Source organism: Xenopus laevis, chromosome 9_10L, assembly GCF_017654675.1.
Source record: "Xenopus laevis strain J_2021 chromosome 9_10L, Xenopus_laevis_v10.1, whole genome shotgun sequence".
NCBI lineage: Eukaryota > Metazoa > Chordata > Amphibia > Anura > Pipidae > Xenopus > Xenopus laevis.
The window spans coordinates 54,065,529-54,089,216 of record NC_054387.1 but is presented as its reverse complement, the minus strand read 5'-3'; the positions used below and the strand labels follow the sequence as shown (position 1 = coordinate 54,089,216).

General features: G+C 43.7%; 1 protein-coding gene across 1 annotated transcript; it reads right to left on the bottom strand.

The window, feature by feature from the left end:
* Positions 1-145: 145 nt before the first annotated feature.
* Positions 146-17,947, bottom strand: cacng4.L (calcium channel, voltage-dependent, gamma subunit 4 L homeolog). Its single transcript, XM_018235533.2, has 4 exons — positions 17,498-17,947; positions 8,922-9,005; positions 2,361-2,501; positions 146-1,632 (listed from the first exon to the last, which is right to left on the bottom strand). The coding sequence occupies exons 1-4, from the start codon at positions 17,718-17,720 to the stop codon at positions 1,094-1,096; spliced, it is 987 nt and encodes a 328-aa protein (XP_018091022.1). The 5' UTR covers positions 17,721-17,947; the 3' UTR covers positions 146-1,093.
* Positions 17,948-23,688: the final 5,741 nt, after the last annotated feature.

The window sequence follows — 23,688 nt, the reverse complement described above, 5'->3', positions numbered from 1 at the left end:
CTATTTTGGATTCGGCCGAAACCCAGAATCCTTCGCAAAAGATTCAGCCGAATCTGAATCCTAATTTGCATACGCAAATTAGGGGTGGAAAAACATTTTTTACTTCCATGTGATTTCCCTCCCCACCCCTAATTTGGATATGCAAATTAGCATTCGGTTCGGCCAGGCAGAAGTATTCGGCCGAATCCGAATCCTGCTGAAAAAGGCCGAATCCTGGCTGAATCCCGAACCGAATCCTTGATTCGGTGCATCCCTAACATATAATGATAAAGTCTCCCCCCACCCAGCACCTGCATATCTGGAAATGTACAGTGGCCTCGTGAGGAAGGGCAAGCACTGGCTACCAACTCAAACACTGCGTTACTTGCTAGTCTATAGAACTTTTCATAGGGCTGCTGTACTAAGAGGCTCCTACAACAGCCATACGAAACAAATACAGTAAATATGCACTAAAAAGAGCTGTCAATGTCCTGTAAGCATAAACAATGACAACTCCAACCCCCACATTTTCAAGAAGGTTGTTTTTTTGTCCAGGGTCCTGTAGATAGAACTGCAACAATCACACCTCTATAAAAATGTGGGATAAGGGATAAGATGAGAGGGGGCTTTCCCAAACAACATACACAATTTATTATTTCCCTAACCCCCTACCCCCGTGTAAGCGCCAGTGTAACTGCTATAAAATCCTTGCAAGTCTGTCCCTAGGGTGGATGAGTTGTATGAGTTTGGCTTCACAAATACAACATGGCTTTATTTGGTGGTAAAAAAAAAGTATGAATTTGGGAAATGTCTGACAATCAGCATTCCTGTATCAATCCAAAATGGCTAAGGGGCACTGTGATTCCCTTGTTGGGTCAAGAAAACTCAAAGAATACCTGACAAGAAATAATCAGGAATCATTTACTGAGATGCATCTGATATTGTTTTCTGCCCCAAATGAATGGTGGGCAGTGGGAGCTCAACTCCATGCTCCGATACCATCGGGGGGCTCACTTATACATGGAGTCAGATACTAAACGGTGTAATTTACTTGTGGCACAAAACAGGAAAAGTACAGCCCCCCGCTGCTATTCCGTTATATTTCCAACTGGGCTTAAACAGGGGTCGTCCTTCTGTTAACCACACTGATGTTAATGCCTTCCTTCAGCTCATTGTGGAAGCAGTTATGGACCTGGAGGAAACTGGCATCAGAATCGGAGTTGAAGCTGGCAGCTGTTGTGATTTTTAGAGGTTCCCTAGTAAGAGTGTACATGGATATTTCGCCCATGGGGAGGGTGCCAGCTATCTTCATGCTAATTGGAGACATCTCCCGGGATGGTGATGGCTCTGTAGAGTGGGAACTGGATCTTGACCTCCTCCGGCGGTATCTGTAGCTTGGCATTCTAGCATATGGGGACAAGGAAGAGGACTTCAGAAACTCCCGTTTGGATCTAAACCTCAACTCCTTGTTTCTCTCAATGTAAATATTAACAGCCAGAACTCCAATAGTCTCAGCCACAATAAAAGACAAAGCCCCGAAATAGAAGGACCACCCATAGTTGTACTGGTTCTTTTTGTCTTCATCTTTCTTGTCGCTTGGGTCGCCAGCATTGCTGGATATATAAACAATGATTCCAATTATGTTGCTGAGGCCTGAGGAAAAGAGAGAATGATGAAGGGAGAATGAAATGTTGGATCTTGCTATTTTATACCATGTCCATATCTCTCCCACCTCTCCTTCTGTCTATCCCAATGATCCCCAACCAGTAGATCGTGAGCAACGTTGCTCACCAACACATTGGATGTTGCTCCCAGTGCCCTCAAAGCAGGTGCTTATTTTTGAATTCCAGAGCCTCCTGTAGGCTGCCAATCCAAAAAGGGGCTACCAATAGTCAATCACAGCCCATATTTGGCAACCCCCAGGAACTTTTTGCATGCTTATGTTGCTCATCAACTTATTTTACATTCCAATGTAGCTAAAGGTTGGGGACCACTGGTCTATTCAGAGGCTTGGCCTTTATTCTCTCCTCTGCCCTTATCTATCCAATCTATCTTTCTGTCTATCCAAAGCTTCTCTTCTCCCCTCTGTCCTTATCTCTCCCTTCCCTCCTTCTGTCTATCCAAAGCCTTGACATCTATTCTCTCATCTGCCTTTATCTTTCCCATCTCTAATTCTGTTTATTCAAAGGCTTGGACTCTATTCTTGCATTTACCTCTCCCAGTTCTCCTTCTGCCTGTCCAACCCCAGACACTAATTTCCCTGACCGTGAGCCTACAGAAGTGACAAGTAACACATATATTTATCACACTAAACAATATGGGGCTTAATTAATATTTGGCCTGGATACAAAGTGTTGGGATATTGGATTTTGATCCCTTACCAGCTGCTACAAACAGGATCCCAGCACTGAGGATAATGTTGTTTCTGCTGCTGTAGAGACGCCCAGCCCCAATACAAAGGCCACCCAATAGCAGGAGGATGGTGCTCAGGATTGGAAAAACACTGGATGCACGGACAATACCTAGTTGGAAATAGATAAAATACAGTTATTTATATATATTATATAGAACCATATGTAAAGCTACCAGATCTGTATTTACAGGTTAACATAGCCTGGGAATTATATGGTAGCCCACTGGAGTTTGGGGGTTGCACAAAGGGGAGATAGTTGTGATTATGGAGATCTGTGCCCCACACCAAAGCAGGCAACAGCCATATAGGTAAATCCAAGAAATATCAATGGATATGTTTGGGGGTTCTTGTATGTTCCTACCAAAGAACAGCTGTGCCTCCTGTGCCTTAAAAATAGGGCTAAGAAATGTCTCTCCTACTGTGCCTGCTGCAAATGCTGTGATGGTTCTTAAAGGCAATCTTTTACCTTCCACTTCTAATAATTCCTATGCTGATGTTATAGGCCTTAAATACAATTGCACATTCTGCTTTTTGTTTCCCTGACACTCAGGTCCAGATTTCCTTCTTCGGCACCCCTAGGCTGCCAGTTCCTAGCACCCATTCCCTCCCCCCGTGAGTGCACGCACATGCGCTCCCTAGAATGCGGCTGGGTGGCATGTATACCATAATAGCCACAACCCAACTTCCTGTTCTACAGCTCTCTAACTTGTTACCAGTCAGTAATCAGTGGCTTGAAGGGGGGGGGCATATAGGACATAACTGTTCAGTTAGTTTGCTTTTGAATTTGACATGCGTGCTAAGGATCAAAAACAAACTCACTGAACACTTATGTCCCATGTTGCCCCTTGTCTAGTCGCTGACTGACTAAGAAGTTACAGAGATGCAAAGGAGGAAGTAGTGTTCTGGCTATTATGTTAGGTATCCCTTCACTACTATATTAGAAATATTTTCTATTTCTCACAGCCTATCTATTTATTCCGTTTTATTTTTACACTGAACTGTTCCATTAAAGGGACTGATTTGCTTTCTAAATCACATAAAGGGCAGCATATAGCCCAGTTGGCTGGTAGCAGTATATAGACAGGTGCTCCCTTGCAGTAAAACAATCAGAGCAGTGTTTTTTGGTAAGGGAAAGCTAGAGACTTCCTATAGATTTGCTTTATTTAGCAGGGCACGTTTGGGGGAGACTGTGGAACAGGACGAAGAGGAGCTTAAAGGGATGGTTCAAATTTAGTTTAATTGTAGCATCTTACAGACATACTAATTCTTATTCTAAGCAACATTTCAATAGCCATTTTTTCTTTTTTATAGTTTTTAAATTATTTGCCTTCTGACTTTTTCCAGCTTTCAAATTGGGGTCACTGACCCCCCCATCTCAAAACAACAAATGCTCTGTAAGGAAAGAAATGTATTGGTTTTGCTATTTGTTATTACTTATTATATATTATATTACTATTCAGGCCTTCTTCTATTCATAATACAGTCTCTTTTTCAAATCAGTGCATGGTTGCTAAGGTAACTTGGACCCTAGCAACCAGATTGCTAAAAAAGCTAAATAACTAAAAAACACAGAAATAATAGAAATGGAAACCAATGGCACTTATAATAAAAATAACTCTCTCTCTCTCTCTCTCTCTACATCAAAGAAAAAGTTAATTCAAAGATAAAGAACCCCTTCAAAGTTTAATGGGAGTAGAAAGGAGAGAGAGAGAGAGAGAGAGAGAGAGAGAGAGAGAGAGAGAGAGAGAGAGAGAGAGAGGTGGGGCTTCTAAGGAGAGAAAGGGAGATAGGTAGTTGGGGGGGCCACTCAAGGCACCTCCGGAAAAAATCAGGTCTCAGAAGACTGTAAGAGGATTGCTATCCTAGCAGAGGGTGAAGGATCCCCAGGAATAACAGGAATTCAGTGGGAAAGATCAGGAGAAGAGGCCAAATCTTTGAGTCAAAAACTGTAACTAAACTGATTAATGTCTGCACTTCAGTGTGTAGCATAAAGGCAGCCAACTCTGTTAGGGGAACAAGCTGTGAGTCTTCATTAGACTGAGGGGGTCTGTAATGGAATCATTTGTTTAATGCTTTCTAATCCTTTTCAAATGTTGAAAACAATCAGCTTTTTCCGCCAAGTGCAGGGAGGCTAAAGTTAACTTCCAGCTGGATCATGTCTGGGTACTGGAATATGCAGGGTAAAATCCAGAGTTCTGGTGGAGAAAAAAGCCTAGTGAATGGAAATTTTTGCAAAGGAAAGTCAAGGTCTTATCTACAGCAGGAAAAGAATGAAAGTGCAAAGCACAAAAACGACACAGTATCTAGAGGGGCACCAGCAGCTCTACAATTTGTTTATCTATAGGGTTGCCACCTTTACTGAAAAAAAGAACCGGCCGGTGGGGGGCGGGTACAAAAAGGAGGCGGTCCTTGATCAAAAAGGGGCAGGGGGATGCAGCGTGATGCAAAATGGGGTGGAGAAACATTGTGGTGATGTCAAGAACACTGCAAAAAAGGTAAGTTCTGCACGAATGGGGGCAGGCCAAGGGCTTTTTTTAAAGGGTATTACAAATTACCGGCAACTGCATTGCCGGTGAATTTGTAATACCGGCCCCAGCCTTGGCAGGTGTCTTACTGGCTAGGCCGGTAAAATACCGGCCAGGTGGCAACCCTATATCCAGTGTTTCAGGCATGGAGGCAGCCATCATGGAGCAGGAAGCATGTGTGAGCACTGGGGAGGTCTGGGAAGGTTGCTGCAATGGAGGCAAGGCAGCAGTAATTCAGCAGCAGCCCAACAGAGGGAGCCCATAAGCCAGTCCCAGTGCAACAAAGGTATTGCACTGAAAAACCAATATGGCTGCTGGAAAGGATAGGGGGGCAGCTAAGGTTGATACCTGGTCAGCATTTGACCAGCCTGGCCTGTAAAAATGATGATTGATGCCAATGTTATTAATAAGGAGTAAAGATAAAAATATAGGAGAGGCAGTATTTTTTCCAGCAAAGGTGGCAAAGAAAACTACTGACAGAATCTATTGCTGAGGAAACCCTGACTGTAGACACGGCAAAACATGGTCTCTTTTGGGTTTCAGAATGCTAGAGACTTGCCAGGCTGCATGTAGGTTCAGCCCCCCTAATGCAGCAGGAAGGGTTTAGTGTGTTGGTCTCTGATTAAATCATTTAAGCTACTAAAGCTCTGGAGAGTCTACAGAAGAGGAACATGTAATGTTGCCATAGTGAGAGAAATAAAAAACACTGCCGTTGCTAGTGGAGGATTTAGGGCTGCAAATGAATGAATGAATGAAAACAGTTGTATAAAGAGCTGGAGGATGTGGAACATGAGATTACTGGTAATATGAACATTATCAAGTGCTGGTAAGAGTTCTACCATAATAAAGCCTGTGAGTGGAGAGAGAGAAGTGACGTACCAGAATGTTAAATAGATGATTATGGACTAAAATACTGAGGTTGGTGAGCCCCCCTAAGGGACAAAGACCCTGAACTTGAACAAAATGTTTCCAATACTGACACTGTAGAGAGTATGAGTGCAGAATGTGTGGTGCGGGGCAGAGGAGCAGGGGCACGAGTGGTACAAATGAAAATGTAGGGAGGGGCCACAGAGTTAATGTGGTAATGTAATCAAGTGGCGTTGATGTGCGAGATGTGCAGCCGAGCCCCCCCAACCCTCTCCGGAAGCAATTTTCTGTTCGAATACATGGGTGTGCGAAACCACTGGCTGGCCCCAAGGGAGTGTGGACCCTGGTGCAGGGGGAACAGCAGCCTGGTCAGAGTGTCTGAGGGAGAAAAAGGCTCTTCACTTATCAGGGGAGCAAAGTGGCTCTTTTAAGGAGCAAGTTTTAAAAAGGTGGAATGTTGTAAGAATTAGGTAGGATGGGCTAAAGGAGAAGTTACCGGAGACAAGATTTATTTGCCAGAATTTAATCAAACAGTCCATAAAAGTTACCCCAGATGTGTAAGGAGCCTACTGTACAGAACTCCTTCCTGCACACTCTCCGCCACTTACACCGCTCATCTCTTCCCTTCTTTAAGATGGTACACTCGGCAAATGCACAGCACATTTATAAGGACGCTGGAGACTTAGCTTTACTGCAATGTGATCATTGCTTCTGATAAGACACTGAACACTGTTTAAATTACTTATTTTGCTTTTCTGTGTTTGACTTTGCCTTTTTTCTTGGACTTTGACGCTTGCTGTCTGAACCAACGTCTGCCTGTCTGACCATCCTCTTTCCTTCTGATATTTGCCTGATGCTCCTGCCACTCCTCCACTAGGGTTCAGTCCTGTATCAAACCCCACGACTGTTTCACCTCAGAGGGAGGTGTAGGAGAGGTCAACCTCAACAAGCTTTACCATCAAGCAGCCTGCCAAAATGATATATTTGTCTTCATAACTGTTTGTGCTGTGGAATATGCTGTGATTTTAAAGCTCTGTCAAGGGTTAGAGAAATTTTGGGTGCTGTATGAGGAGAAGAAGGGGGTGTAGGGCCCATATAAAGACCAGAAACCAAGGTGGTTATGATCATCTTTAAGAATAAATCTATCTCTGGAGGGTATTATGGTCTGGCCGGGGATGCAGTGCAAGGTGCTGTCATGACTTGTATTTACAATAAGGAGGAGTTTTGGGTTGTGGCGTACAAGGCACAAGTCAGGCTGGAGGTGCAGAATAAAACGGGCCCGGACCAATGTAACCTGGCCGGCCATTTCACCCCCTCCCCGGTGCATTCGCAAATGTGCATGAACGTCTGATATATTGACACACATGTAGGGGGAACACGCCCTAAGGATCGCCGGAGAGTGCCAGTGGGATAACAAGGGTCTGGACCAGGGGTAGGTGCAAGAAGATGTGTGTGTTTGGCTCCCTTACTTTGTTGCACCTAGGCATGTGCTTCTTCTAAATAAACCTAGTTCCAGCCCTGGAGAATAGATGCCCAGAGCAGTCCAGGCCAAGCCGCCTGGGTGCCGAAGGCAACCCACGTAGAGTGCCAGTGGAAGAACAAAGGTCCTGACCAGGGATATGATCCGATGCACCTGGTGTGGCTCCTTGGGTCATACAAACTGTGAGTGTCCAGACACTTGGCAAGGTGTCAAAAAGATATGTGCTGGAAAAGCAAAATACAAAAACAAGGAGGAGAAAAGGGAGAAAAAGAAGGACAATCAGGAGAAACAAAAAGGAATGCTATGAAACAGCACCCCCAGGAAGGGGAAAGAAGGGGAAAATCTACAAATAGAAGGAACAAGAAGAGTTGGCAGGAGATGAAATTGTTTTGGATAATGGAGGTTTCCAGGAAAGTGAAAAGATACAGTGGGAAGGGGAAATAGGCCAGACCAGATCCCTTAAAATCTTAAAGTTTTGATATGCAACTGCTCCTAATTTGGGGTAATTAGGCAGAATTAATGGTTTATGTGATGTCACTGAAAAGCACAGTAACTGGTACTGTACAGAGAATGTTCTTTTTTGTTTTTCACAGTACAAGACAAAGTAACTAATGGGAACAAATATCTTTGTGTTAATTAAATGTTATTTGCAATTGCTTTTCATGATGTATGTGTATTTGTTCTGTATTTAGTAGGAGAGAAGGAATGTTCTGGGCACATAGTAACCTATAAAGATGAGTGTGCTAGGCCCACGAAGCTCATTGTTAGTCAGAGCCTTGTATCTAGCAGTAGGTTCAAACTCTACACTTGACTGATTTGGGGAAAATATAGAGATATTTAAAGAAAGACAGGGCCTTGATTTCATCATTCATTCCCCTATGAACAAACCTTTTCCATTGCGATATTTAGAGGATGAGTTAAATACTGTTCCTAGGTCGGCACAAGGAAATACTAGATTTGCATGGATGGATTTGATGCTATGGAAAGGTGGCTTCACTGGCCGGCGCAGATGTGTTTTTTGTCACTGCTTGGTCTCTCTCCCAGATAACAATGTAACTGTCAGGCTCACAGAGCAGTCTCTCTTGCCACCGAAGAATTGGGATGGTAACAACACTGATCATCATATAGAATTAACCTCAAACCAGGAATCTGTCAGCCCTGGGGGGCTTTCTTACCCAACAGAAAAGCAGCAAACTGGCAACTCCAGGATGTTAAATATGGGTGGGTGGGTGGTTGACTGCCACAGGGTAACTGGTATCAGAATAAAAACATGTAGATTGTTTAAGTAAAGCTTGCTGGGAAAAGTATTTCATTTAGGTTTTTTTATTGTTTATCTCAAGAAATGGGATTCATTGGTGGAGAGGAGATTTCACCATCTGCATAGGAAGGGTTTGTTTTTTTGTACTGCAGGGGCAATCAAGTTATAAAATCAATGGAATTTGGGATTACTAAAATGAATCAGATTATGCTTGGGCCAGGAATAGCATGGCACCTACAAACACAATTTTAATACATTCTAGCACTCCAAAAAGCTGAAATACATGTTTTAAACTATGGTGGTGTGGTCAGGTGGTTGGTGGAGAAGTAGTGCCTCAGCTTGGCTAGGACCTCCCATCGATACATTCCAAGGTTTCTGGTAGGAAGAACGTGTACTTACGCAACAGATACTCCGAACTGTCGTGGTCATAATCATTATCTTCCGGGAAATGGTTGATCCGGAAACAATTTCCTTTGTACAGACCTGGGGCGGGAAGAAAAACTCACTTTGGTCAGTGTTAGGACAGAGAGATGAGGCCATTGATGAGATTCCTAACTAACTGCAGCCAAATAATAGTCCAGTTTGGAAGTTTATAATATCGTAATGCCCAGAATTTGGGGGGGTCCAGTCTACAGCCCTCTAGTTATTGGCAAATTAAAACCCCCTGTATCCTCAGACAGCCTTTAACAATGTATGACACATGCTTTGCTTGTTTAGCTGTTTCGCTTCCAAGAAGCTCAATCTGGTGCTGAGGCCTCACAAAAAATACTGTTTCAACTAGCAGTTAGGTAGGTTAAAGTTAGAAGGTTGAACTTGATGGAAGTGTGTCTTTTTTCAACCTAACTCACTATGTTTTACTCTAAACTGACTGTGTTTGCCTGACTCAGGGCTGGCATTAGAAACCCACCATGGTTAAACGTTACCCATGTTCTCTTTGGGCGCCAACATAGCACATTAGTCCCACTAAACCCCTCAGCTTCTGGGTGGAGGGGGGAAAATCTGTAATTAGCCTAGTATGAACCTCCAGTGGAGTTGTTGCCAGTCAGAGAGAGGTTCAGGGCTGGCATTAGAAGGCTATCAATATTAGGTGTGGTCTGTGACTTACTTGGGCACCATTATAACGCAGCAATCTAACAGCTTCCATCAGAAGGAAATTAGATTATTTTTGGTTCCCCAGTCTGCATGTGAATAAGGTGAGTTAAGGTGGCCATAGATGCACAGATAATACCATACGATTCGAATTTTCGTACGATATTCGTTGCGTGTATAGTGGGAAAAGAGCCGACCAATATCTGCAGAAGACTTGGATATCGGTCGGCTCGTCGATCGGGCTGGATGGAAAATTTTGATCGGACACCTTTGAAGGCAATTGAAAATCAGTCATTGTTAGTGCTAAATTGTCAGATGAAGGTATACTTCTATTGTTTCTATCTGTATATCTGACGATTCAGCTCTACAAGTGTGTATTGAAATGAACGATCTTTCTTGGAAAGAAATCGTAATCGTAATTATTACGTCTATGGCCACCTTTATTGCATTCACACCCAGGACAGTTCTGCAGGGGGTCACTAATAATCAGCAAGGAATCTCGGTACCACTCATTAACCATTGAAGGGCAACTGCCCTTCACGCTTTAACCCTATTTACATAATAAGATTGCATTAACCCTCTGGATACTGATTCCTTCTCCTGTTGTTTATGCTAATTGTGTCCTATTTGCCTTGATTGTTCTTATTATCCGACCTGGATAAATCTCAAGAGGACTCATCATACTGTGTTTCTGTGCTCAACATCAGTTAAAGGGCCATTTACATGAAGTGAAAATATTTGCTTTACGTATACAGATTGTAGCTTTTTCTGACTGAAAGCATTTCAGCTGTGCAACGCCCATACAGAATGGGTAAATGCATTAAACCATCCGTATGCAGCTGACTTTACAAGCAGTACCGGCTCTTTAAAAAAGTCATTTTTTTAATTTTCTCTCTCTCTCTCTGTGACTGTGAAATTTGCAATTCTCACCAGCCTTTTCACTTGTTAATGACATCAGCTGTTATATAACTTTCCAGTAAGGTTTTAGTGAGACTTCAGGGAATGCCAAAGGCATAATCAGAAGCTTTGAAATTAGGAATGCACTGAATCCACTATTTGGGATTTGGACAAATTCCAGAATCCTTCATGAAAGATTAGGCTGAATACCACATATGCAAATAAAGGACGGAAGGTAAAAGTGGAAAACACATTTTTTACTTCCTTGTTTGGTGACAAAAAGTTACATGATTTCCCTTTCTGCTCATATTTTGCATATGCAAATTAGAATTTGCATTTGGTTCAGCTAGGCATAAAAACTGGGAATTTGAATGATTTAGAAAATGTTATCTAATGAATATATAAATAATTGATAATAGAAGTTATTTAGCAACAAATTTACACTATTTTACATCCTGTAGCATGTCATCTCCCAAAGAGCTTACATTCCACCTACCAACATCCACTTTCTTTTCTATATACTGTCACTGTAACTGCCTTACTGTAACTGTACATGATAACGGCCCTGTATTACTGTCACTGTACTGAGTTTGTGACTGCCCTGCACTCTCTGTATTACTGTCACTGTACTGGGTGTGTGACTGCCCTGCACTCTCTGTATTACTGTCACTGTACTGAGTGTGTGACTGCGACTGTGACTGTACTAGTTTGGAGAGGGCTTATTTAAGTTACATATGGTCCAGTGTATTCAGGTTTGTGTATTAAATGATCACAGAAATATCTTACGCTCTCTAACAGACTGAGGAGGGGAATGGAATGGTCTTATCAATGGATGTGCACCTTAATGCCTTGTGGCCATTAGAAAACATTGGACATTTACACCATGGCAACAGTACTCCAGGAATTAGATTCCCACTGTGCCCCGGGCTCCTGTTCGACATCTTCAATGTTGCAGGGAAAAGTGAGATCTTTTTCTTAAAGGGAAACACAGGGGACTGATACTGTGCCATCTCCTTCATTATTCAGAGCAAGGTTATGCCCTACAAATGCCCTTGGGAAGGTCACACACTTTGCACATCTTCATCCTGCTCTGATTGACTGGAGAATAATGTCACAATCAGTCCCACTCTAATCCTCAGGGTGCAAGCAGCTCCCTTACCCTGTGTGTAGGGTAATGCTTTACTTCATCATCATCATTTATTTATATAGCGCTGTCAAGATACGCAGTGCTTTACTTGCCCTTATTTTTCTACATGGCTATTAAACTCAATCATATCCCTTACGCCAACATATGAAAATGACTCCTGTTACATGTTAAACTAGTGCAAGTGTTACTGGTTGCACTGTGTTTGCTTTTCTGCACTCGTATATCACATAAACATATGCCCCCAATTCAGGCTCATGTCCATTGTTAAGATCATCCTTGTTCCTAAACTGGTCCCTAGAATATGACCAAGGGGCTTATTTTAGTCATATTTTTTTTTCTGAGAGTCTGGGCAATTTAGCTATTCAGATATCCACAAATCACTCATGCTCTGCCCGACCCTTTCAACCCTTCAACCCTTTCTTGAAACTAGCTATTGTATCTGCCATTACACTTCTCACTACACCCTGACTGGGTTAATAATGGGTTTATGACAATAAGGTTTATGCTGGACTTATTGCTAATAAGGAGAAGCAAATCATATTTCTGGTATAAAGAGCCACTTAAGCTGCTTGTAATAACCTCATATTATTGGTGCTATAAGACTTTTATTGCATTCAACACCAAACCCAAATTATGCACTAATTATACTCACTCATTGCATGTACCCCTGAGTACAAGACACAATCAATCACTGCACTGCTCTGGCCCTGTTCAAGTGAAGTGTCAGCCTGGGATTCAGTGGAAATAATCTTAATGGTCTGCTGACATTTGCAGTGAGGGGAGAATGCAGGGAGGGGCCCCTAGGCAGCTCAGTGCCCAGAGCAGAGGAATCACAGAAGCAAAGCCTAATGTGGACTCGGCAGGCATTATTTCTCCCCGGGGAATTAGTCCTGTGATGTGTAGTTATGCATTACATCAGGAGGGAATGGGCTGTGATTGCTTGAAGGGGGGCTGCTGTATGCCCAGTTCTTGTGTAGAAGTGTAAGACATATAAATGTTTTTCTCTGTTTAGTTGAATAAAGAAAAAGAAAGTTCAGGGTGAAATTGAGGAGGATCTGGGGTTCAATACAAAGAAGCCACATATAGCTTTCTAGATGCTAGAAATAGGGTTTAAGAGAGAGCAACTGTATATAATAGGATGGAGGTTGCTGCCTCAGTATTGTCCAGCTGTTAGTGCTGCCATTCTGTGTGAAATAATGAAAACCAGAGGTTTTATTTACTCTGCCAGCCAAGCTTTCTTATCCATGATGCTCTTATGGCTAAATGGGTTTTAAATATGTACGGGCCTTTGGATAAGAGACAACTGATCCGCCATTATGGGAGACTACTGCTCTGATCCTAAGTGGAAATTTAGAATGTGTGCAAAGCAGGGCTGCTGGGATTTTTACCAGAAAGAAAAAGTATAGACTGTTACATAAATACTAGGAAAGCCCCCCCCCCCAGTCACAGCTTTACACTTTGGTTTCAGCCACAAAGTGTCACCAGTTAAAGGGGTCGTTCTGCCTTCATTATTCTGATAGCTAATAGAGAATGAAAGGAAACTGCCCCTGTACTCCTCCTGTATGGCTAACGTAACAGCTAGCAGAGAAATCGTACATTTAGCAGTGCAAATGGGGATTGGTGTAAATTGCCTTTCACAGTCTCTCCCTTCTTTCCTTCTGTGCCAGATCATTCCCAGGCCTCTAGGTGCTGTAGTGAAGATGCCCCAGCACTGAAAGTGCCTTTAGAAAGTCTGTTGATGAACCATAACAATTGCACTCACCTGAGACTGTAGGCAGACAGGGAGCAAAGTAAAGTATGTATAAAGTGATGGAAAAGGGAAGAGGCTGGAGAAAAGCTTTGTACAATGAAATGATCTGAGCCGTAACTATCCACTATCTTGGGATCCAACTTCCATCATCCTACTGGCCACATTCACACCTATTACAGTCAGTCATAAGGTCCCCAACAGATAAATAACAGACCCAGTGAAAATTAAAGAGAGCCCCCCAAAAAAGAGCCTCCTTCTTAGATAAACACAGAGTGTTTATTATGACTCTTTGCCATAAAGCAATATAGGACTGCTGTGCTTGGGCCAGAGAGGAAGTTGAGTCATATAAGTACAGGACAGTTACCAGGAAATACACTCCACCATGCAAAGGAAGTAGAGACAATAAAAAGATTACCAGCAAATACTGTATACTCTCCCATGCAAGGAAATGAGTACCAGGAAATACACTCCTCTGTGCAAAGAAAGCAGAGACAGTCACATGAGTTCAAGGAAATACACTCCCACATGCAAAAGAAGTAGAGACAGCCATGTGAGTACCAGGTAATAAACTTCCCAATGCAAAGGAAGCACAAACCATAACCATAATTAGCAGGAATTAGTCCCCCCATGCCAGAGATGAATGTCACATTTTGTGCACATTTCCCCCATGTCACAAGTTATTTAAAGCACAAACAGATTTTGTTTATAATAATGTTAATGTCCCTGACCCTGATGTTATGACTTTGCCATACACTAGCCACCTGTGGAACCAATATGTCCCCCAGTGCTAGTAAAGAAGGTAAGTCACCATACAAACAGAAGAAAGGCAAGCTAGAGTTTATTTATTCAGTAAGAAGCTGTAACATGAGTTCTCTGTGAGGGCCAAAGTAATATTCAGTACAAAATGACCAATACCCACAGAGTATTCATTGTTCTTTACAGTAGATTCTGGCCAAATAATAGTACATAGATTTTGTAGCTTCTTAGATTGTAATATGTGTTCAGCCATTTACTAATCCTGGGCAATTATTGAAATCTTGTCTCATATCCTGAATAGGGCAATTCCAGGAGTGAAACATAGATAGACCTGTACACACCTGATATAACACATGCACATAATACCATAACGATAACAGCCGCCAACCAATCAGACGTGCAGGCTCATGGCTGCAAGTGCAATCCACTTATCAAACATCCTTGGGAACTTCTATTGGCTTCAGAAGTCCTGAGGATCAATTGATTACACTAATGTCCTGTTTTGAGGTTAATCCCTTAGCCAGGATGAAGATACAGAGGTTACCAGATACAAACACAGAGTTTCTATGTGCCAATATGTACACTCGCCTGGCAGGTTGCTTGGTTAGGCCGCAGTGGCACATTATTCCCATGAAAGATTTCCTTGTCTAGGCCCCAGGGCCATATCCCAAAATCCCATGTTAGCCATAAATTCAGCAAATTCCATTTCCACTGACAAACTACAGGAATACTCTGGGTCGGTTTTCATATAGGATAAGATTTGGGGACAATACCTATTTGGTCATCTAGATACACCTGAAAGACCAACTTGAAGGTCAGTTAGAGTGGGGTAAATATTTATTTGCTGTCTGAATGACTGATACACGAATTTTTATGAGGTAACAATGTCTGGACATCAAAAGGGGGCTTGAACTGGCAATCACTAGATTAGGGGAAGCAGCTAGGGCTAGCCTAGCAGTTCAGCACCACAGGGCCGGACAGCTCCCAGCAGGATCCAATTTATCCCTATGGGGAGATAAGTTGCTACTATTATTTATAGAGTTTAAAGGGGGAACAATCGTGAAAATGAAAATGTAATATAAGCTTCCTCATACTGAAATAAGAAACTTTGTAATTACACTCAATTAACTATTCTGCATTGTTTCTGAAATAATCAAGTTTATGTTCACTATCTCTCTCTCAGCATATATTTCTCTTCATTTTGTCTTCATGCAGCAGTTGGGTGTCAGATATTCATTGACAGTTAGATCCAATATATTTTATAGGGGGGGGGGGGTCTACTTTTGCCTAGAAGATGTACTAGAAGTCATTCAAATAACTGATTCCAGTACAAACAAAATCTAACAAAATAACTGCCTTTTGCACAAATCCTGCATGTAGAGAGACATGATGTCTGGTGATTTATAATACATCTTCAAGGCAAAAGGAGCCCCCCTACAAAATATATTGGATCTAACTGTCAATGAATATTTGACACCCAACTCCTGCATGAAGAGAGAATAAACAGGGGCGCTCTGCCAATGAGGAGAGTTGACAAACTTGCCTCAGGCAGGAGCTTCCCCCTGGTTGCCAGGAGCAGCAAAAATGCCGCTCCTGGTAACTTCAAGAACAGAATATCCATTTTTCAACCAGAAATTCATCTCTTCTAGTGCAGAAAACGTAATTACGCTCTCTGCACTAGTGACTTGGACCCCCTAAACCCCCTCTGGCGCTGAAAAGGTGAGTGCCGTGGGGAGGGGCAGCAGAACGAAGGCTGTCTCAGGCAGCAAAATAGGCGGGATTGTCCCTGAGAATTAAGAGAAACAGATGCTGAGAGGAATAGTGAATATAAACTTGATTATTTCAGAAACAGTACAGAAATTTTAATTGATTGTATTTAGAAAGTTTCTTATTTCAGTATGCTGAAGCTTATATTAAATTTTCATTTTCACAATAGTTTCCCTATAACAAGCTGTACAACTGCCCTTCTGCCAGCACCTTATGCACCCCATCATGGGCACATGTTATACTACACAGGGGGCAAATAACAGGAGCCTTTTATTTGCCCCCTTTTGTAACATGTCCTCCCATTTTTGCATAATTGTGGGCATCAAATACCAGGGCACAAGGACCCTGCACAGTCCACAGTAAAGTAAGTTAACGAGCTGGAGGGAGGGGGCAAAGGGCTAAAGTAGAATCCAGACGCTTAATTTCTTACCAGAAATCCCAGGTTCCCATAGCAATACTCAGGATGTTGCTGGTTGCCTGGTAACCACATCAAATAGACATTAAGATAAAGGTACCCTCAGCAGAGCTCCCTCACCCCCCCCCCTTAGCCCTAGGAACGGGACAGGCTCAGGAGGAACATTAACTGTAATAAGAGTAAGGACCCCAGTCCCACGGGAATAGGCAGCGTCGGCTATTTAGCTGGTTAACTCTCTACTATACCCACTGACTGTGTTTCCTCAATGATACCTCTACTCCCAGCCATAGCAACGGGACAGGCTCTAGAAGCACGTTACGAATAATCCATGGCACTGGAAACCGCTACCAACAATATGGAGCCCAGTGCCAGCATTATATCTTGTGCAGAAAATCCCCCCATACCGCCAGCAATATGAATATCTATAGTACAGGTGGTACAGCGCTTAGTGTCCTCATACAAACAATTGCTAAATGTCTTTGATAGTTCTGTGTCCAAAAATGCCCCAGTTCGGTCCTACTGTCTGTGCGGCAGATCCTATGGGACGGGGGCTCATTCAGCTTGGGAACCACAGGCAAGTACCTCACATGCAGCCGACCCCTAGTCAGGCAAGTGTTACCTCAGTGAAAAGTGGGTGCGCTCTCTCTGTCTGAAGTCAAAGTGCTTTGCGCACGACCGCGCTCGGCTGCTGTTGAGCACATGCGTCCCCAGTTGCGCGCGGTTACTTGGTTGCGCACTGCTGCGGCGGGGGCGAAGTTGCCTAGAGCGCCCGGCTGGCCTAGCCCTGGGCTCATTATTAGGAAGGCGATAACTTCCAGCCCTTTAGGGAAGCTCCCCTATGTATGTGCCAAAATGACCTTCTCTGCAGCAATGCTTCTGCCCCAACCCTTTGACTGAATAAAGATTCTCTCAGATGTCCCATTCGAACCAGTTATGTGCTCAGCGCTACCTTTTATTTATCAGGTGCTCATGATAAAACTGCCATGTGCGGTGATTAAATGGCAGCGTTACCTTCTGTACAGCACTTCCTCGTGCCCACTGTCAGTTGCGTGAGCAGGAGATGCCAGTCGTAACTTTCTAAACTGCAGATGCCCCTGCTCCCCCTACACACACCCCATGTCACCTGCCTGAGCTGGAGATGCCAAACGTGTTACCTTCTATACAGCAGATCCTCCAGAGCCCGGAGTGGGTAAGGTCCCCTTTAGTCTTCTTGGGTTGGACTTGAGTCTCATCCAGGGAAATGTTTGTCCCGTTGCAAATGTGAGCCCTGGAATAGAGCCAGTAGTCCGTGCCAATGGCGATGCTCATGAGACTGAAGGCTGCAAAAGCCCCCACTGTTGCCAGTAGCATCTGCACCCCGCGATCACACCAGCCCATCTTGTTTCATAGTTCGGCAGCCATGGGGAGGAGAGCAGTAAGCAACAGGAGCTGCCCCTGCTTCCATGCAACCGCTTCTGAATAGGCATGAGCTGGGCACTCCCTGACCCCTCCTCTCCTAGTAACCAGCGGGGGGCTGCCGGGATGTCCTGCTTATGAGGGAAATTGTAGGGGCAATTACAGTAGAAGCGACTATTCAAGCAGCTCCTCTGCCCTAATGTCAGCTCTACACTTGGGAACAAACCTTAAACACTGGGCACGCCCCCTTGATCTGCTCCAATCACGTGCTTCATATGCAGGAGGGTCTGTCTGGTTGAGACCCCTAGGGATGATCAAAGAAAAGAAAACAATTCAGTCGGATTCAGCTATCACCTCCTGGAACCCAGTCTTATTGGCAGTTAGTGGCAGCTACAGGCTGGCATCATGATGAGTGGCACAAGGGCAGTAGGGACTACTGGGACAGGCTTTGCTACGTAATCTTTGGGGGTCGCCAGAAGCTACTGTCTCCAAATTACTCAGATTGTACCCAATCCCATAGCTCAATTAGTGTAGCAAATGCTTTAGTTAAGAGCCACGGGGTCCTTGGTTTAACCCTTTCCTCTCTGAGTTGCTGTGCTCTGGGCATCTATTCTCCCACCCTCCCCATGGGGCCTGCAACTGTTAATTTTACTGGTTTGCGCAGTGTTACTTGAAAGGGTAACACTGCGACCCCCAAAGATTACTTAGCAAAGCCTGTCCCAGTAGCCCCTACTGCCCTTGTGCCACTCATCATAATGCTAGCCTGTAGCCACAAAGGCAACTTGTCAAGCAACAAATAGTCTGCTTCAGATTTAGCTGCAGGCAGAGTTGGTGCTTGTGAAAACAATGGTGCTGTTCCCAGCAAGAAGACCCGGAATTAAAACACAATCGAAGTTATTATATGTAGAAAATACAGAGAGACGATTGCTTGCTTATGACAGACAGGTTGCATACTGTACATATTCGTGGACCATTTGTTTATTGCAGCACGAATTGGTACCAGGGTAACCAGGGCTGGGCCAAGGTATTTTGGAGCCCTAGGCAATAGCTTCGATCAGTGCCCCCCCTGGGTCCTGCATTACCATTTCCCCACCTCAACAGTCATATTGCCCCCTGTACCTATGCCAGCACCTATCATATTGCCCCATTTGTACCTGTGCCAACAGCAGTCAATCCCCCAGACTGACCCCAAGCCCCCAATCTGTGCCTATTCCAACAGCAGCCAAAAAAAAATTTGTACCTGTGCCAGCAGGTGCCAAAAAATCCATCATATTGCCCCAAATATCTGTGTACCTGTGCCAGCAGCCACCATATTGCCACATATACCTGAGCCAGCAGCATCCAATCCCTCAAATTCTCCCCAATCTGTACCTGTGCCAGCAGCAGTCAAAAAATCCACAATATTGCCCCCAAATATGTACCTGTGCCAGCAGCTGCCAAGAGGGAGGTGGGAAGTGCTTTTGCCTGCAGTATAAATCACGGGCAAGAGGGGGTTGGAACAGCGGTTTATAAAATTTAAAAACTATCAAAGGCCAAGCAAAAAATTCCCCTTAATAGTGCGACCCTCAATGATTCGCCCTAGGCAGGCGCCTACTCTGCCTACTCTTAGTTCTGGCTCTGAGGGTAACCCAAAATTCTGGCTTTAAAGTACAGATGGAAAGCACAGGATAGCTGAAAGCAAGTATAAGCTTTCATGCTATGGCAGGTGGTGGTGCAAGGCAAATCCAAATGCAAATTTTTACCTACAGCCCACAAGGATGTAGTTCTGCCCCTGGGAAGCAGAACTTGCAACTGCTGGGAGGGAGGCAGATGGTATATGGGGGCCAGTGGGACACCAAATGAAAAAAAGTTGCAAAGCGAATTTATAAATGCCTTATTCCTAGAGTTTAGAGGGCCTTAAATGAATTTGCTGTGGGGCCCAAATTGTTTAAGGAATGTGTTTGTACCCATAAAAAGAGTTATAAATTAAGAAATTAAAGATTATAGGGGCATTGAATGGCGAGGGTCTGCTTGTAACCCTTGTATTTTTAAGGATAACGGGAGGTAATTGCACCAGATCACAAATTGTCTTGTTATTTGTAATTTCCCAAAATATAGGAGCTGTAAAATAACTACACTGTAACTACTGTTTACACCACTGCCACAATGCTGTGTGCACTTCTGTTATCCTCCTTCTACTCAGGTCTCCTAATTCCAGACAATGGAGTCTTGTCTTGAGGAGGCCTACATTCCAAATAAATTGTTTCAGTGTTATAAGTAGTCAGAACAAGCAGATATAATAATAAAAGACAGACAGATGCTGCATTCAACAGCAATTACATTTGAAATGAATGAATATTGAAAAAGTTGCTTAGATTACATTTACTTGTAATTAATGGTAATCCATGAACCTAGATCTAGACATTCTAATGCACCCATTCTCCAGAAGGCCTTAAAAGTTCAAATTAAAAAACATTATGTACTGTAGTGCATGGATAGAGTCCAAGAGAAAAACATTGACAGTGAAGCATAATGCAACTCCGTTTATATAACTTAGCGCAGACTTGCTTTCTGTAGAGGCAGACACATCAGGAAAAACCAGCTGATTTCAGTACATTAGCACTTACAAAATGATAGTTTTGGTACAGTTATTCATACAGGGTGCAGTGTCGGACTGGGACATCAGGGGCCCACCCAAAAACCTTTGGCTAGGGGCCCACCAATTAATCTTAGACCAGGGGCCCACTCTCAGTGCTATTTTTCTTCCTCTTCTCACTTAACCTCTATTCTCCTAGTCTCTTTTCTTCACATACTATACTCTATTTTTCCATCTATTTAGCCTCGTTCTCATAAAAATAGGGAATGGCCATGAAATAGGCCAAAAGTTTAGCAGCGTGAGAGCCCACTGACATCTGGGCCCACCGGCACTTTTCCTGGTATCCCTGTGGGCCAGTCCGACACTGACAAGGTGTGTTTTTGCCCTGATGACTGATAGGGGCTCCTATACTGCCTCTCCACCTCCCCATTGTTTAGCTGTCTTTAACATATTGCTCCATATTTATGGCATGTGCTACCTTGACTTGGACTTTGCCTTGGCTGATCATATCTGAAATGCGCATTGGTTCCCTGGTTAAGGCTGCTAGCCCGTCCAATCATCACCCTTATGCACTGTTTGTGTTACTGCTTGGATTGAATATGTTGTACTGTTTGTCATATTTACAGGCACAACCTGTGTTATTAAATCATTGAATTATGGGGTTTTAACCCTTTAAATCCCTGGGCCTTGTTTAGGGAAGTGGTTGCGGGGGGAGCTGGGTTGGGGGGCTGCACATCTCACTCTATCCTGGTGCTGAGAGGAGAGATAAGAGCTGATTCTATGCAGTGTGAGGCTGTGAAGCTTCAATGTCTCACATAAATTCTTCATTCCACATCAGACTCTAGTGGGTGAGTTTGTTGTTAGTGCTGAGGGCACAGACATGGTATCATCTACACAAACAGCCTGGTATCTGCGCTCCTCACTATGGCTACTCAGGGTAGTTGTTGCCTTTTCATAAACGTTCCCCTCTGACTGCTCTGATCCTGTTTTAATAAAGGCCCCAGACATCCCAAGATATGCCAGTCTGCACCCATCTCAACTTTGGCACAGAAGCTAGCTAGCATAGTACTGGGCTAACTAGTACAGTCTCCAGAGGTTACTTGGCACAGGGACTAACTAGCATGCAGACTACCTGTCAGAGGGAATAACTAGCACACAGACTACCTGGTTCAAGGACTAACTAGCACAAATACTACCTGGTCCAGGGACTAACTAGCACACAGACTACCTGGCTCAGGGACTAACTAGCACACAGGCTTCCTGCCACAGGGACTAACTAGCACATAGTCTACCTGTCTCAGGGACTAACTAGCACACAGGCTTCCTGCCACAGGGACTAACTAGCACATAGACTACCTGTCTCAGGGACTAACTAGCACACAGGCTTCCTGCCACAGGGACTAACTAGCACACAGACTACCTGGCTCAGGGACTAACTAGCACACAGACTACCTGCCACAGGGACTAACTAGCACATAGACTACCTGTCTCAGGGACTAACTAGCACACAGGCTTCCTGCCACAGGGAGGAACTAGCACAGGGTCTAGTACAGGAGCATCATATGGCACATTAACTAAAATTCAATTTCTGTGCTATAATAATGATGTTCATAGAAACTCACTAATTTTTTACACAGGTTCAGTTATACCATATGAAACATACCAACAGAATGATGGGTAAATGGGTGGGGCTTTTTTTTTGGTATGTTATTGCAGTCATGCATTTTCCCATAACCACATCTGAGGCACACAAGTTTCTGCCGCTAATGTGATGCCTTACCCTGTGGGTGGATCTTGAAATGGGTATATCCCCCTCAAACAGATAGTAGCTGAACCCTGGAGTTGGATGGAGCTGCTTCTGTGGTTGTCTGGAGGAGTTATCCCTTGAGGTGGTCCCCTAAAGGGTGGCAGTTTGGTGGCAACATAGCAGAGTGTTCTTATTAAGTCAATGTGTCCCAGATGCAACTGATTTGTCTCCTCTAATCAGCAGGAACACAGCGCTTCCTTGTCTCTGATTTAATTAACAGGCAGATAATTATTAGATCACAGGTACTGCCAGGCAAGTGCGCTGTAATTAACATGAGCAACTCATACTCTCTCAGCGTAAAGGAATCCTCCCCTGCCAGGCTGTGTGGGGTTAAACCTCTGCTCATACCAAATGGACAAAGGGAAAGGTTTAAAGAAAAATCAGTCTAAAACTTCCCATCATCCTCTACCTTTCATCAAGAGCACCCACTAAATTCAATGTTCTCTAGTCAGTCTTATTATCCCCTCATCTTTACTACACCATCTTTAGCAGTATTGGGTCCCAGGGAAACATTAGTTGCTGCTTTCACCATAGGTGGGTGCAGTGAGTTAAAGGGCTAGAGGATGGGTGACAATAATGTAAAGTGTAGTTGTAGTATTGTCTCTATCTCTCTATCTTGTGTTTTCATTTCTACTGTCTCCATCCTGACTTATGTCTCCATCTTGCCCTACTGTCTCCATCTTGTCCTACTGTCTCTATGTTGCCCTACTGTCTCCATCTCCATCTGAGATTCAATCAATCCCAACACTTTTTGCAAGAACTGACCTAGGGTTGGAATTCAGTTCAGCCAAACTCTTAAAGACTAAAATTTAATTTTAGAGTTTTGGTGTATGAGCTATCTTTATAGTAAGAACTGTGCACAGGTCCACTTCCAAATACTACATATGAATTAGAAATATGCACAGCTTCTCACTTAAAACATTTATTTGTGCATTTTATTCACAGCAAAAATTCATATTAATACATTTCAAAAACACACCACAGTGCAGTGTCTCCCCCCAGGCTGTGGGTTCTGGCAAATGCCAGAGGGGCTGCTATAAGGTGCCATAGACAGTCACTATTTATTGGGCTGGTGGGGGCTGTTTGGGCCTCTGTGTACCTGGAATGCCAGGGCCTGTTTTAATTCTCAGTCCGGACCTGCTCCCCCCCCCCTCAGTCTGCCTACCTTGTGTTAGCCACTCCCTTCTGACGCGGTTCACAATATTGGCCGATTCTTCCTCTGATGAATCCCAGATGGGGATCATTTATCAACACTGGGCAAATTTGCCCGTGGGCAGTAACTCATGTCAACCAATCAAATAGCTGCATTCATTGTTCTTCTTGCAGCTGACCTTAAAAAGCTAATCAGTGATTGGTTGATATGTGTAACTGTCCATGGGCAAATTTGCCCAGTGTTGATAAATAAGGCTAAGAATGTGGCATTGCCTTACACAGAAGAAACAAAGTTGCCCACAATACACTAAGCACATAGTGGATAAGAACTTGTGGCAAACCAGTGATTTCCCACAGCTTCCAATCTGCTCCTCTGTTCCTATCACACTCTCTCACTTCCAGTGTTGGACTCAATT

What these genes read in the sequence shown, in the direction of transcription:
- cacng4.L (XM_018235533.2), bottom strand. Translation starts at nt 17,720, where the DNA reads ATGGGCTGGTGTGATCGCGGGGTGCAGATGCTACTGGCAACAGTGGGG. An exon ending in CAGTTCGGAGTATCTGTTGC is followed by an intron (nt 2,502 to 8,921) that starts GTAAGTACACGT and finishes ATTTCCAACTAG; the next exon opens with GTATTGTCCGTGCATCCAGT. An exon ending in GATCCTGTTTGTAGCAGCTG is followed by an intron (nt 1,633 to 2,360) that starts GTAAGGGATCAA and finishes TCTTTTCCTCAG; the next exon opens with GCCTCAGCAACATAATTGGA.